Genomic DNA, 15,310 nt, shown 5'->3' with positions numbered 1-15,310 from the left:
TCGATTTTCTATCAGTTCTCATCACACACAACGACGTCTCATCTTTGCTGCTTGAATGTCGGTATGTAATGGTATGGAGTTATTGAAACTTACGTGTAAAAAAGTCTAGAAATTGAATTTTTATTTTTAAGCCTCGAAAGTTGCACTGGGTGCCTTTAAAATGTAAATAGACATTTCTGTATAATTAAGGTGTATGACAGCTCCCTCTGCTGGACAACCGTCTCACACCAAACTACATTTTCCGTTTGAACCAACGTAGCTATAGTACATTGATGTGAGACGGGTTGGTGGATTGAACGTGTTGTAGTAGCAGAGAATGGCCTGCGGGGCAGTATGTACATTGTTAAATACATGAACAGGCTTGAATTTAGTAGTAATATGGAGGTTTCATATTTTTGCAAAATGGATTATGTGAACATTGCAGAATAACAATTAAATGTATTGCAGGAGTTTGGCTTGACATTAACCAAGTTAAAGGACAATTAAATGAACCGCAACAAACATGTAGAAGTCAATGTGGGATTTTAATATATAAACAAAAACACTTGACAGAAGTTTGATACAATTTTGTAAAGGAAAGCAGAGGAAAACATTTTCCCAAAATAATCGTTTCAAAATGTCACCACCATTCCGAAAGCAAGTGAAGAGGTTTGTGTAAAAGCAGTCCTCCCTGTCCAGCTCTGTCCCTGACTCTAAACCCTGACTCTCAACCCTAACGCTAAACCCTCTGAGGGCAGGAAGACGCGCCTTTAGTGTAAAGGTTTGAACCACAGAGAAGGAAGAAAAGAGGAAGCAGTAGAGAGTAGTGAAGTAGTGAGGTTAGTGACAGACGTGAGGGAAAGGCGTGTGGAAGCACACAGTTAGATGTGGGGTCAAGAAGATCACTCCCACTGGAGGTCATTGATCCATCAGCCTCAGACTGCTGAGCTCAGCAGGTCTTCTGGAGGACGAGGCTCAGATGAACTGAGGAGACGGGACTAGCAGGATGTCAGGATCCGGGCGGGTTTAGCGCAGGTGTCTACCCCCGACCAAACAGGATCAGGTGAGGTTCAGCTCAGGTGGGTCTGCCCGGACCAAACAAGGACAATGATTAGGTTCAATATTCAAAAGATGCAACATTATCGGAACCAAAGATAAGTCATTAGGGTGCCTTGCTCAAGGACGCATCACTGTATTCTGAGGACTTGAACCCGGCGCCATTGGTTTGAGGGTTGAACCCCCTACCTAGTCCACTATGTCCAGATAATGCACATTTATGAGGAATCCTTGATGGTAGAGTCCTGGTGGTCCTCAGGATTTGCCTTCCAGATGTACGGCTTCTCCATCAGTCCTCCAGATTCCTGGTCTGGTTAAACGTAATTTGTCTCTTAATGTAGGGTAACAAACACAGTAGTAGTTTGTCTCTAATGTAAGGTAACAAACACAGGAGTAGTTGGGCTCTAATATCAGGTAACAAGCACAGGAGTAGTTGGGCTCTAATATCAGGTAACAAACACAGGAGTAGTTTGCTCTAGCATCAGGTAACAAACACAATAGTAGTTTGTCTCTAATGCAAGGTCAAACACAGGAGTAGTTGGGCTCTAATGGCGCGTAACAAAGTAGCAGCTGTAGTTTGTCTGGTAAACAACCACAATAGTATGCCTTAACTTGTACTGGACAAACTAATCCTGCGTTACAACAAGTCCGCTCTGTTTATTTTAGGCAAACTTACGAGGATCCTGGTTGGTGGAGTGTTCCGTCCTCCCGAGTCTTGGCTCCTCCTTCAGCGCTCCTCAGCCAGAGTCCTGGTCTGGAACAAACAGCACGAGTCTGGCCCTAAAGTCTGGTAACAAACATCTAGTTTGTCTTATTTTTAAGCCCTTTAATTCCAGTTTGTTTGGTTAATAGAAACTTACAATCCTTGTTGGTAGAGTGATGGTCATCTTCCAGATTCACGGCTCCCCTACCAGCTTGCCTCCGCTCCAGAAACACGTTCTAGTAAGAAAACACAGCAGTAGTTGGTTAACGCATTTCAAAGTAACAGCTGTATTTTGCCCTTTAAGTCAACCATGTAAGTAAATACAAACGTACAATCCTTGTTGGTCGATTCCTAGTCGTCCTCCCGCGTCTCAGCTCCTCCAGCAGCTCTCCTCAGACAGAGTCCTGGTCTGGAACAAACAGCGGAAGTCTTGCTTCAACAAGTGGTAAAACAGATGTAGTCGTCTGGTATATATATATATATATATATATATATATATGGTACAAACGCCGGTAGTTTGTGGTAGCAGTATTCTACGAGAAGTGGCAGAGTGTGTGACGATCACTTCAGAGTCAAGCTCCATCTACCCCACGACGGACGTCATTCACCAGGCAGGCCCTCCACCAGCTCCTCCACCAGCCCAGGGCCTTCAGCATGGCTCCTCCATCAGCTCCTTCATCACGACTCCTCCATCAGCGCCTTCAGCCATGGATTCCTGGTCTGGTTTCAAACACAGTTGGTCTCAGTAGTAAATCACCTGGGGACGCAACACACCCCACCTCCTGCATCTGAGGTTCACTTGTAAAATGGAAGACAAATTTAAACACTTAAATTAGACAACGTCTGCAGATTGTCGCGTTCAGCAATTCATCCACTACGGTCGTAGCAGCACTAGTAACATTAATGGCTCATATGACTCTTGCATAACCCCCGTATGAATTAACTCACAGCTTGGAACAGATTTAAAGTCATAAGATGATCAAAACCAGACCTAAACTACCGTGGATTTTAGTGTTTCAGATGAGCTTGGTGATGGTTACCCTCTGGTCCGGTGCTGCAGGCCCCTGGTCTCCAGCCTCAGTCTCCGGTCCACCCTGGCACCACAAGCCTCCGGTCCCCAGCCTCGCCTTTCAGCTACAGCAGCAGGTTTATATCAGCATTTGCCCAACAATAAACTTAATTGACTCATCCGAAACCAAGTTACACAATTAATTGAACTATTATTTTATAACTCAAGGCCAGAAAAGACTTGAGACCAGACATGAGCATCCCGTTTTTGTGAATGCAGACAGAGCAGTACACAAGTTTAAAGAAGTGGTTCAGGCCATGCATTGAAACTGCCCCGAGAAGACTACTCATGCAGAGCACTGACCTGTTCTGGAGGACTTCTGACAGGAGGTGGAGGTCTGGCTCTGGGTGAGGAGGTGGAGGTCTGGCTCTGGGTGAGGAGGTGGAGGTCTGGCTCTGGGTGAGGAGGTGGAGGTCTTGCTCTGGGTGAGGAGGCAGACACCTTGGGACCAACTACATGTTACCTTTTTAACCTTGTACAGTTCTAGAGTATCTTCTACTGTAACATGTGGGAATGACGGCCATTATTTTAGCTTTTATATTATCCAGTTGGTAACTCTGCACCAAAGTCGTTGTTTAACGTCATTCCAATGGGTAGGGTTTAACTTCTGTGGCAATCAATGACAGCAGATATTTAGAACGTACAAAAGCTGAAGTAACAAAGAACACTAAGCAGTATCGATATTAAATCAAATATACTCAGCCATATTCAGGTGCTGGGTTCCGTTGAAGAAATGTCAAATTATCTTCCACCTTGAAATGATTTTCAGCCTTCGCCGATGGTCAGAAATGGGCCCGCAAGTAGAACGCTGTTTTGTACGCAGTGAGAGTCCCGCAACGTCATCGTGGTTAAAAGTACGACGCAACCATCGGAAATTATCAACATATTGTACGACGTACGTGTCAGTATGTAATTAATATCAAACTTAAAGTTGTTTAAGATAGGGGCAACAAATCCCCAATGGAAACCGACTGAAAAAAAATTTCCGTTGGCAACGGCTCGAGGTTACGCAAATACAATCCAGAACGTTCCGCCAGATTCCCTCAGGGGACTCCCGCCCAACTAACTGCCAGGTGGTTTCTTATGGTTGTCAAGACTACAACGTTCTATGCTAACCATTGGGACTAAATCAAGTGACCGCACTCAGAACCTTCCCGGCGGGAAGCACAAACCGTCCGACTGGAATACGAACATTCCGGCCGGAACCAACCAAAGAAAAACAGAACCAGCGCCTCACCTTGAGCTGAACGGAGGAAGATCCTGAAGTCCAGCGATGGTCTTCATTAAAACACAGCCAACAGACTTACCTTGAGGAGATCTGTTTGTTGCTGTTGGTCATTAATACTATTAAATGTACCTTTACATTATTATGCACCCAGTGTGTACAAGTTATATCACTCAAAACCATACGAAGAACCAAACTACCATGTACGTCCCACAACAACTTTAAACCTAAAATCATTCAATACAAAACTGTGTCTACATTTTACAATTATCTAGATTATTCAGGGTACAAACCATACAGAGCAAATCTAAACGTTGAGCTCACAGAGAGCCGACCATAGCCCTGCAACGTCACCCTGACCGCCTCATCACCAACAGCAAATCATGCCAGCCAGCCAACACATGTTCAGCTCCAGTGAGAAGTGGGCATCTGAGTGAAAGGACTGCCCATAATAAAAACAAGCCCAATTCCTGAACTATCCAACCATCTTCATGGTTTAAAGATTTACAGTCTAATCAACTTAGTCTGCTCCCTCGTTACTTATAAAACTCTACATCTCCATCACTAGAGTGTTGCATCCTACTCATGGGGGTGTGGTCTGAGTGAGCAGAGATGCATGCTGGGATACAGTGCTGTCTTAAGTCTTCAGTTCCATAGACACGCCCCTCAGGAGAGACCAAGTGTTTGAGAATCTGTCGTGACATCAGTTACATGAGCTGGAATGTCCTTCAAGATGGTGCCAGGATTCTCAGAGGAGAAAGGCCAAGAGGAAGATGTGTGGGTTCTTCCTCTCAGCTAGTGAAACACAACAACGGTCTTCATCAGAGTACCATGGAACACTTTGAACATTCTCCTCTTTACATCTTGAAGCCCCAGTGAAGGTTTCCTCACCTCCTCAGCTGAAGAGCACAACTTCAGATCGAAGAGCGCACTAGCTGGAGTTCCCGGATTGGTTCTGATTTAAGGGAACCAATCGTTCAGTTAGTCCTGTCCGAAACAAATACAGTTCAGCCTGAGAAGATGTGCAACTGAGAGCAAGACAAGATCCACAGGGCTCTCCATCAATCCAGCCAGATAGGAAGAGCCGTCTCATTACAGGTCTGAAGGTCATCTTGAATATCCATTTAGGTCCCTTTCCAACATCAGACTCTCCTTGTGGAATTCCTTTTGGTGTCCATCCTCCATTGATCCTGATTGTTGTAGTCCTAGTTTGAAGTCACTGATCTGAACACGCTGCTTGCATCCTTTTACACTTGAGTTGGATACTCTCCTTCCTGCCCAGTGTGTTGGATCTCGCTCCGGAGCGTCGCTCAGGGCTCTTCATGTCTACTGGAGGCCCTTAAGTAAGCGTGGGCCGTCCGTCAGGTATGATTTAGTTGACCATTCCAATATCCCAAGCCAATCGCACAGACCCCCGTATGAACAATATCACTGTCAAAGCAAGCCGGACACACACACATAGAACCCAGGACAGGCACGCAGAACCCCATGCCAGGTGTGAGTGGGAGACACACATACACAGTAGAACCCTAGCGATGGTCAAAAAACTTCCATCTCATGTCAAACCCAAACACACACACACACACCACAGAGCCATAAAAGGCCAAACAATCATGCAGGGTAAAAACCTCATGCCAAATAACATTCCATCATCCCCCCCAGCTCTCCTGCCAGGGCACCCATAACAGAACAACCAATGTCTCCAGAGACGTAAATTATGTACAACATTCTTCAGTGGCGTCCCACATTGGTGATGGATTATGCTTGGCGTCTCCAAAAAGTGTCCCAAGTTGATTCAACATCTCTGAAGTCATGTATTTATAGTTGTTTTGTTTCCTGAATGAGGGGCCATCACATAAGCAAACGGTGCAGCTTCAGTCAGCCTGACAGGAAGGAGGTCATCTGTTCAGAAGACCACCCAGTGGAGGGGGGGTGGCTCTTGAGGAGCAGGATCCATATGGGGATGGCCCCAAATAAGACCTTCTTGGAAATGAAACTGTTCCTGAGGAGTCACGATGCCTGGAGGGGACTGTTGAATGTGTTCCATGGTTCTCTGTGTCAGACTGAAGTTGTGTTTTAGTCGTTGTGATGAGGAGCTCCTTCATCTCCCCCTGATGTTTCTCCTTCTGAATCCCTGTCTCCATCTTTAAGAACATTCCAGTCCATGTAACTGACGTCACGACAGTTTCTCAAACACTCGGTTTCCCCTGAGGGGGCGTGGCTACAGACCTGTAGACTCGAGACAGCTCTGTATCCCAGTATGCACCTCTGCTCACTCAGACCACACCCTCCGTGTCAGTAAAGCAACACTCATGTGATGAAGCTGCAGAGCTCAGGAGAGTAGAATGAAAGAAGACTGAAGATATCAGAACCCAACCAATTACTCCAGCTTACAACAATAACTTGGAGCCTGTAACCATTTTATCAAATCATTAATACCAATATAAACCAAACACCTAAGTAACCCATGAACCAATATAAAACATCCTTAATACTCAGATCAACCGTCAGGTAACAGGTTAACTCACCAGGAGGCCAAAATACATCAATGTGCCCAAGAGTAATGAGAAATTAATGACTTACAGTTTGCAGATCTGCTTCATGGTTAAGTTGGGATACTCACAGAACTGCAGTTAAATATCCATGATAGACCTTTGAAGGAAGGAACAGTTTACTCATGGTCCAAATTTCAAATGAGCCAAATTTTCAAATGAGTTAAACCACCACAATCCCAGATTTCCTTCACACATTATCAGTGATTTATATTCAACACACAAGTCACGTCAGTTTTGCTTTGCCACACACAATTCTACTCACATCAGGTTCCGATGAGATGCTCCTCTTTACTTCAAAAAGTCTTTAACCTGTGAAACTGGAAGAGATGTTAACTAAGTCACAACAGGCGTCAACAAAACAGTCCACAAACAAATGTACTGTCCGGTTCCCTTTTAAATGAAACACACCGGATGCAACCAATTAACTAATTACCTGTCGCAGGCGAGCTGCGACAGGTGAACTAGTAGTAAAACTCAATGCAGGTTCGGCACCCTGTGGTCTTCTTGGTAACAGTGAGAGGCTATTTCAGCTCTGTGTTTGATCTTAAATGACCTCCCTTATTTTAATTAAAGGGATGAGTCTGATTTGACTGATTTAGATTCAAACTTCAAAACGAAAAAAGTCTTCATTCAATTCACCTTACTTTGTGCGCGAGTGAGTGTGTGTGTGTGTGTGTGTGTGTGTGTGTGTGTGTGTGTGTGTGTGTGTGTGTGTGTGTGTGTGTGTGTGTGTGTGTGTGTGTGTGTTTGTGTGTGTGAGAGTGAGAAGGAAGCTTTCATCAAAGAGACCAGAGAAACTGGAGTCATTGCCTACCACCACACACGTTAACACTAATTAAATAACATCCGAGGCTTTATCCCCGAATATTATTTAATTAGGGACGCCACTGCCTTAAGCTAACGTATTTATCCACGATAGCAGACACTTTAAATAATAGTTATAATTACATGCAACTTATTTAAAATTTCAAATAGTATACTAGATACATACAAATATATATAAAGGAAAATATACGAAAATAAAATGGCTAAAGTTAATGCAAAATGATGATGTAGTCGAGTACAAACAGTCTACTCTCATTGCAGTCTTTGGAAGTTAATTCTGACTGATATACTGTTATCTTCCACAGCATGACATAACACAGGAAGTGGTGGTGCTCCACTGTGTTGGAGAATCTCCATACTGAAGGGTATAGTTCTTCTGAAGCAGATGGGCTGTGAATTCCAATATTAACACAACCGTAACAATGACCTACAAAAACTATTTGTGTGTGTGTGTGTGTGTGTGTGTGTGTGTGTGTGTGTGTGTGTGTGTGTGTGTGTGTGTGTGTGTGTGTGTGTGTGTGTGTGTGTGTGTGTGTGTGTTTGTGCAGTCATTGCAGACGGTTTGCTCATTTCACGGAGGAGGGCAGAGAGATGGCAAGAGGAACTCTACCACCTATCTTCGGTATCCCGAGGAAGTACAAAGTGTCCGAAATGGAGGAGACATAATATTTGTCTTCTCTTTATTTCTTTATTTTTTATTGGTTTGTTTGAAGAGAAGAGCAGAAAATAAAATTGATAATAATGGATACCAATTCCAAGAAAAATATTATTTGAAACGAAATGAAATCATATATTGATGGTTATTAAGCACACAATATACACCGCAAGAAAATAAAAACATTTTTTGCAAAGCAAACAATTTCTGTTCCCCCTTTCTTCATTTGTCAAGTGAAGTCGTTTCCCATTTTGTTATACTTTTCCATCATTGCCAGAACGTTTTTTTTTTTATTATATGAGTATTCATTTAAACAAAAATAAATAAATATAAATGGAAAAGTCGACTCTCTCTAGCTTTCAATTCAATCCTGTTATTTGTTAGTTTTAATCCCACTGTACATTACTTTGAAAGGATGAACCTCAGTTTTGTGATTTAGACCTCACTTGACCTCACTCCCAGAGGTCCACGGTGCAATGTTTTTTTTCACCACCTCAGTCAAATTTTGGGTTCCTAAATTGGCCCTCAGCTGTCAAAACTTTGAGAACCCCTGTTGTAGACCAACTTCGGAAAACTGTAGTTCCACCATAGAAACGCTAGAGGTCAGCAATACTCCCCGTCGCGCAATGACGTCGGTTAGGAAAAGTGGAGTCGAATTCATTTTAAACAGCGCTGTCTTTTATCTATGTTAGAAAGGAAGCACATTTTCATCTCTCCTTGACCCGATGACGTTTTCCACAAAGGTTAAGTAAAGGATAGGAGATTTGACTATTCGTAGAGGAATAGGGACACAGCTAAGGAGTCTCACCGCGTCCGCCATCTTGTCGTCACGTGACAGCACTTGGACGTTGGATGTCCATGTCCTACAGGCTGCAGCGAGACCTTACGCCACGTGGGGGCGTCGGTTGGCGGCCTGACGTCACCGCGTCGCTCAGTGGGTTTGTTTGGGTGGAAGAAGGGGGCAGGTTTTACTTGACAGTAGAAAGGACGTGAAAACAAACCATGGATATCGGCCAAGTGTAGCAGTAAGACATTCGTTATATGAGCTCTGTACAGCAAAAATATTTTTTATCGCAACACCTTATAACGACAATAGCTGTGTTGTACAATTTAATTGAGGTTTATTGTGTATAACCCGCTAGCGTTGTAGCTTACTAGCTCAAAAAGGTTGACCATTGACAAATAATTGACAATTACTGTATGGCTATAGCCTATTACCATCCTTCTTCATTTACTCGGTGCTTTTGCGTCGTTTTTAATCTCTCTTTGCATGAATATGATGTTGACATTCTCTAAATTTTGCCTCGATATAGATCAATTGTGGTTAATGTTACTAGATATTGTCTTTACAATCATGTAACTCAGATCACTGAGGCTGAAACTGACCATCGACCGATAAGCGAATGTCCCCATTAACTATTCCTTATGTATTATAAGAGTTACGAAAAAAAAGGGTCTGGTTTGTCAAAATTAAATGATGCTAATCAACCATCTCCCATATCAACCCATTATCAAAGAGATCATCAATCTTTATTCAGTGTACATCCTGCATTTAAACCTTTGTGCTCCCTTATTCGACGTCCTGTATCAGTAATTTTTATATATATGTGGCTGCATATGTTTATTCATAGTTGCATCTTTATGTGTCTTATCAAAAACAGTCCATCTGCATCCAGGGAGCTGGCTTGTTCTGACCCAAGAGCCATAGGTGGAGGGAGCAGAGGCGACCGCAGCACAGAATAATGGAGGCCCGCTTCGGTAACGTGGTGTTCAGCTCCAGCTTTGACTCAGGGAACCTGGCCCGCGTGGAAAAGGTGGAGAAGGGCAGTTGCTCCCCCCCGGCTGCCGCAGCCTCGACCGGGGGGGCTTTCTCAGGGCCGACCCCCACAGTACCGGACTATGAGTTCAACGTGTGGACGCAGCCAGACTGTGCCGGGACAGAGCATGAGAATGGAAATAGGTCAGTGTCTATGGCGATACTCAACTGTCTATGTCGCTGGCTTTATCCCAAGTGTCCTTTACTTTAAGTCTCTGTTTGATATATATTTCAGCTTTTTTGGTATTTGGTAATGGCCTATTTTACTGCTTCTATGACATGTTGTTTTGTTTATGAAACACAATGTGCACCCTCTTTTCTCTGCCACATACGTATGTAATTCCAAATGTTGTTATTGCGTTATAAACAGTGATGAAACCGTAAACACAGCCCTGGTCGCTTCTTCCATCCTCTCACTTATGTTTTTATTTTTGTTGTTGTTGTTGTGGCTGTGTGTGTGTTCTGCCAGGTCGTGGTTCTACTTCAGCGTGCGTGGGGCGTCTCCAGGCAAGCTGCTGAAGGTGACCGTGATGAACATGAATAAGCAGAACAAGTTGTACAGCCAGGGCATGGCCCCGCTGGTACGCACCGTTCCCGGCAAGACTCGCTGGGAGAGGGTCCGCGACAGGCCCACCTTCGAGGTGGGTGTGGGCGTGTGTGTGAGTGTGTTATGATGTGTGTATGGGAAAGTTACAAATATAATGGAAACTAAAATGCTGTTAAAATACAAAGATCATACAAAAATGTATAAAAGTGGCAATTACAAATTAGTTTAGGCAATTACATAAAATAAATAAAATTGATTGTGCAGTTGGAGAACAGTGTTAGACACGGCACAGACATAGCGTTTAGTATAGTAAGGGGAAAGTGTAGTATCATGTAATGGAAATCGATGTGTGCATGACCAAAACCAACTGCTCTTTCCCCTTGTCCCCCTTCCACGTGTCCTCCAGATGGTGGAGAGCCAGTTCACCCTTTCTTTCACCCACCGGCTGTCAGAGACGAGGGGCGCCTCCACCTTCTTCTCCTTCTGCTTCCCCTTCTCCTACAGCGAGAGCCAGGACATGTTGCAGCAGCTGGACCAGAGCTACCCCAACAATGCTGTCCTCCACCCCGGCAGGTAAGGCAGGTCGCACAGGTCCGCAAAAATGCCCCACACGCAACGTTTTCCCACAGCTGAAACGGAGAGAGCGAAATAGTGGGTGGTATCTGGGTTGTTACTGTGCCTGTCACAGTGAGGACGGAAATAGAGTCGTGTTTCACCATCAAGGATAAACTGGAGGTTCCGGAGGAGTGTATAAAAATTCCTGTATTTGTTGCACTTTGGGGATAACATTTTCACCAAATGTGCAATAACTCAGCATTTTCATGAGTCACTTAATAGTTCATGTACATCATATTCATGCATCCATTTTTATATGCACTTTTTTCTCCTAATATTTGAACATTTTATATCGCCTGTATTGTTGGTTTCATATTTCTTACTTTATTCGATCAATTCAATTTTTTTTCCCATTACTTGCATAATTCAAACGGAGCAAGTATGTTTTTGCCATTCATCTTCGTCTCCCCCCACCCTAGTCCCCCAGAGAGTGTGTACTACCACCGGGAGCTTCTGTGTCACTCACTGGACGGCAACAGGGTGGACCTCCTCACCGTCACCAACTGCGGCGGCATGGAGGATGAGCGGGAGGCCCGGCTGCCCAAGTTGTTCCCCGACACGGACACCCCGCGGCCCCACCGTTTCCCCGGCAAACGGGTACACGTTTATACCAATGACAATACTCTCTCTCTCTCTCTCTCTCTCTCTCTCTCTCTCTGTCTGTCTGTCTGTCTGTCTGTCTGTCTGTCTGTCTGTCTGTCTGTCTGTCTGTCTGTCTGTCTGTCTGTCTGTCTGTCTGTCTGTCTGTCTGTCTGTCTGTCTGTCTGTCTCTGTCTCTGTCTCTGTCTCTCCCTCTCGCTCTCTTGCTCTCTCTCTCTCATCATTTGTGTCATCAAACAGGATTTGTGGCATTATCTGTGAACCGCTCGTAAACTGGTACACCACGGTCGCTCCGTCCTTGGCCTACGCAGAGACCGTGAAAAATGTAGATGTTGTATAACTCTGAAACCGTTTGGTGCGTGTTCACATCAAGCGGGGATCTCTCTTGAACTACCCCCAGGTGTAAACAGGCTCTCCACGTGAACCACTAGGCTACCATGGCCCCATATCTATACTGTCTGATGACAAATCCTTTCATAATAATATTTATTGAACCGGGACAATGTACGGTTAGAAGCTGTCCCAGAATCAGATAGAAAGCTCAATCTCATCTGTAGTCCCTTGCGAGGTCACACACAAGCAAAGACAGATGCGTTTCGCAAAATAGTTCACAGCAGAAGTCACATCGGCCGACCCGCTGATTCCGATTGGCCCGTAGGTGTTCTTCCTCAGCAGCCGCGTGCACCCGGGGGAGACGCCGGCGGCGTTCGTGTTCAACGGCTTCCTGGCCTTCATCCTGCGGCGGGACGACCCGCGCGCCCAGGCCCTGCGCAGCATGTTCGTCTTCAAGCTCATCCCCATGCTGAACCCCGACGGTGTGGTGCGCGGCCATTACAGGTAGCTGCAATGGCCTCCTGGTCACATGACCCTTTGTTTTGGTATGGGCTCTGTGAACAGTGGAGTCCAAAGCACGTGTCTAGTCAAGGACTCTTTCAAAGGTGATGATGTGAATTCATAAACGACAATAAAGTCAATATAGTTGAAACGGTTAATATCCACATAGCCTACATTTCACATAAAAGGTTTAACTGGTGTCTCATTCAAGTATTGGTTTGAGCTTGTAATAGCAGTTTTTTACAGTAGTGTCGCTTTACTTTGGGTTGTCAATTATTTATGTGTCACTGCCTCAGGGTCAAAAGGATTCTTTGTAATAACACTGTTTAAATATTTCTCTCTCTTTCTCGCTCTCTCTCTCCCCCCCCTCCCCCCCTCCCTCCCTCCCTCTCTGACCCACAGAACCGACTCCAGAGGCGTCAACCTGAACAGACAGTACCTCAACCCCAGCCCCGAGCTCCACCCTTCCATCTACGCTGCCAAGACCCTGCTCCTCTACCACCACCAACAACACCCCCACCCACACCCCAACACGACGCTCCACCCCCCGGCAACCGCGGCGGCGGCGGCGGCGGCGGCAGCGGCGGAGGCAGACTCCGCCCCCCAAAGCCCCCCGTTGGCCCCGCTGGGCGACAAGGCGTCGACCAATCAGCCGCAGCCGCCACTCCCCCTCACCCCCATGGAGGTCAGCCTGAATCAGCGCAACGCCGAGAAGGACGGGGCCGCGCCCCTCACGCCGGAGATCTCCATGGTTACGGAGGAGAACGCGTGGCCCGCCGCCGAGATGGGAAAGGGCGTTGAGACCAATGGGCTGAGTCCGTCGCCCGCGGTTTCGGCGACGTCAGAGACGGCGTGCGCCATCGAGGAGGCCGTCCGGCAGGGCGACGAGCCGATCTCCACACAAGAAGGAGGCGTGGCCTATTATGTTGACTTGCACGGCCACGCCTCTAAGCGCGGCTGCTTCATGTACGGGAACAGCCTTCCGAACGAAGCCCAGCAGGTGGGATTGAGTTGTTTTGGGACACGGAACATTTTGGCCCAATCCCATTTCTACCCCTTACCCCTTCCCCTTACCCCTCCCCCCTTCCCCTTCCCCCTTCAAAACAAGGGGGAGGGGTAAGGGGAAGGGGTAAGGGGTAGAAATGGGATTGGGCTTTTATATCCATCAGCAATTATGTTTCTAGAGGTTTATGCATGGGTCCCTTCTGTATGGTTTTTATAATGACATATGATAGAGAAACACGGCACAGGGTTTTCAGTCTGCAAAAGAGACAGGATAATAATGTATTCTACCCTTTGATTATTTGAGCCCAGAGCACTCAGGTCCTGCCCTTGAAAACACACAAAGACATGTAGAGATGCAGTAGCTACAAAATAAACAACTCTAATAGGCTCCCTTTTTGCCTTTTTTCTTCCTTTCTGTCTCTCTCTCTCTCCCCTCCCTCCCACAGGTGGAGAACATGCTGTACCCGCGGCTCATCGCATTGAACTCGGCAAACTTTGACTTCCAGGGCTGCAACTTCTCTGAGAAGAACATGTATGCCAGGGACAAGCGAGACGGCCAGTCCAAGGAGGGCAGCGGGAGAGTGGCCATCTACAAGGCCATGGGGCTGCTGCACAGGTGGGACGCTAGGTGGAGCTAAGCAATGCTATCCTTAGTGAATGTTAACAAGATAGGAAAACGTTTCTGAACACTTTAGCACCATTCCTTTTTGGCAGAGTTTGTTCGGTCCACTATTCATGATAGTCTACTCACCTTTTTGATCTCTATTTGGATACCTGAACGATTTAAGCATGAGCGAGTTAAGCACGGTTACACACCAATATACAACGTTAAAGTTGCAGCATCGCACACAAAAACAGTCGTTCAGCTAGAATGTCGAAGTCCTTCTATGACACATTTACCGTCACGCTCATGTTTAAATCAGTCAGGCTTGGCTGTCAGGCTGTGTGTGACAACGACGCACGATGTCTTCCCTCGCCGTCTCAGTTACACGCTGGAGTGCAACTACAACACAGGAAGAGCCATGAACTCCATCCCACCCGCTTGCCATGACAACGGACGGGCCACGCCCCCTCCCACCCCTTCCTTCCCGCCTAAATACACTCCAGAAATATATGAACAGGTGAGAAAAAAAACGGTACAACCCCATTGGCTAGCAAGCAGATATTTATTGGGATTAGGAGGCATGTACTTAAATGTGATTATGGGAATCAATGTATTATTATCGCATGAGTTTACATGCGCTTTTTATTCGGTTTATGTGATTGTTTCATTTTGTGAGCGCCACCCATTGGTTGTGGTCCTGTATTTTTCGGGTGTTTATTTTTGTTCTGTATGGCTGCAGAGACGTTTCCAACATCATTTGATTTGATTGGGTTGGGTTCATTATACTGCAATTTCGGCAAACGCACTCATGAATACTTAAAATACAAAGCACACGATAACTTTGTGAAGACTGTTATTACACTTAAAGTGAGCAATCCTATTTAAGCCTTATATTCCAAATTAAGTTTCAGGGTTGTTATGTTTTTTGAGGGTACTCGATACTTGATGCGTTTAACCCATAACTCCCTTCAAGTTATCCATTCGAATTGGTTCCAGTTAGTTTGCTTTTCCCATTTCCGCTGTCATGTACGCCCTAATTCACTTGCCTTGGGCCCTTTTTATGTGTGTGCGTGTGCGCGTTTCTGCGTGTGTGTTAGTACACTTAACAGTGTTTTATATGTGTAATAAAACGTTGTTTTGTATAGATATAGTTCTCTATAAAGGCCCCTTCCATTCAATCAATAAAAATTTGACCTATTAAATTATCTAAGGTCTGCAAATG

General features: G+C 45.4%; 1 protein-coding gene across 2 annotated transcripts in view; it reads left to right on the top strand.

The window, feature by feature from the left end:
• Positions 1-8,993: 8,993 nt before the first annotated feature.
• agbl5 (AGBL carboxypeptidase 5) overlaps positions 8,994-15,310 on the top strand; it is a 13,352-nt gene continuing 7,035 nt past the window's right edge. For both annotated transcript variants that reach the window (XM_030344653.1, XM_030344652.1), the window contains exons 1-9: positions 8,994-9,092; positions 9,729-10,027; positions 10,353-10,524; positions 10,837-11,003; positions 11,465-11,642; positions 12,304-12,482; positions 12,882-13,479; positions 13,931-14,100; positions 14,470-14,605. In XM_030344653.1, coding sequence (XP_030200513.1) covers positions 9,810-10,027; positions 10,353-10,524; positions 10,837-11,003; positions 11,465-11,642; positions 12,304-12,482; positions 12,882-13,479; positions 13,931-14,100; positions 14,470-14,605 — 1,818 coding nt within the window. In that variant the 5' untranslated portion in view covers positions 8,994-9,092; positions 9,729-9,809. The remainder of the gene's footprint in view (positions 9,093-9,728; positions 10,028-10,352; positions 10,525-10,836; positions 11,004-11,464; positions 11,643-12,303; positions 12,483-12,881; positions 13,480-13,930; positions 14,101-14,469; positions 14,606-15,310) is intronic.

Source organism: Gadus morhua, chromosome 21, assembly GCF_902167405.1.
Source record: "Gadus morhua chromosome 21, gadMor3.0, whole genome shotgun sequence".
NCBI classification, from domain to species: Eukaryota; Metazoa; Chordata; class Actinopteri; order Gadiformes; family Gadidae; genus Gadus; species Gadus morhua.
This window is presented reverse-complemented; position numbering and strand designations above follow the sequence as displayed.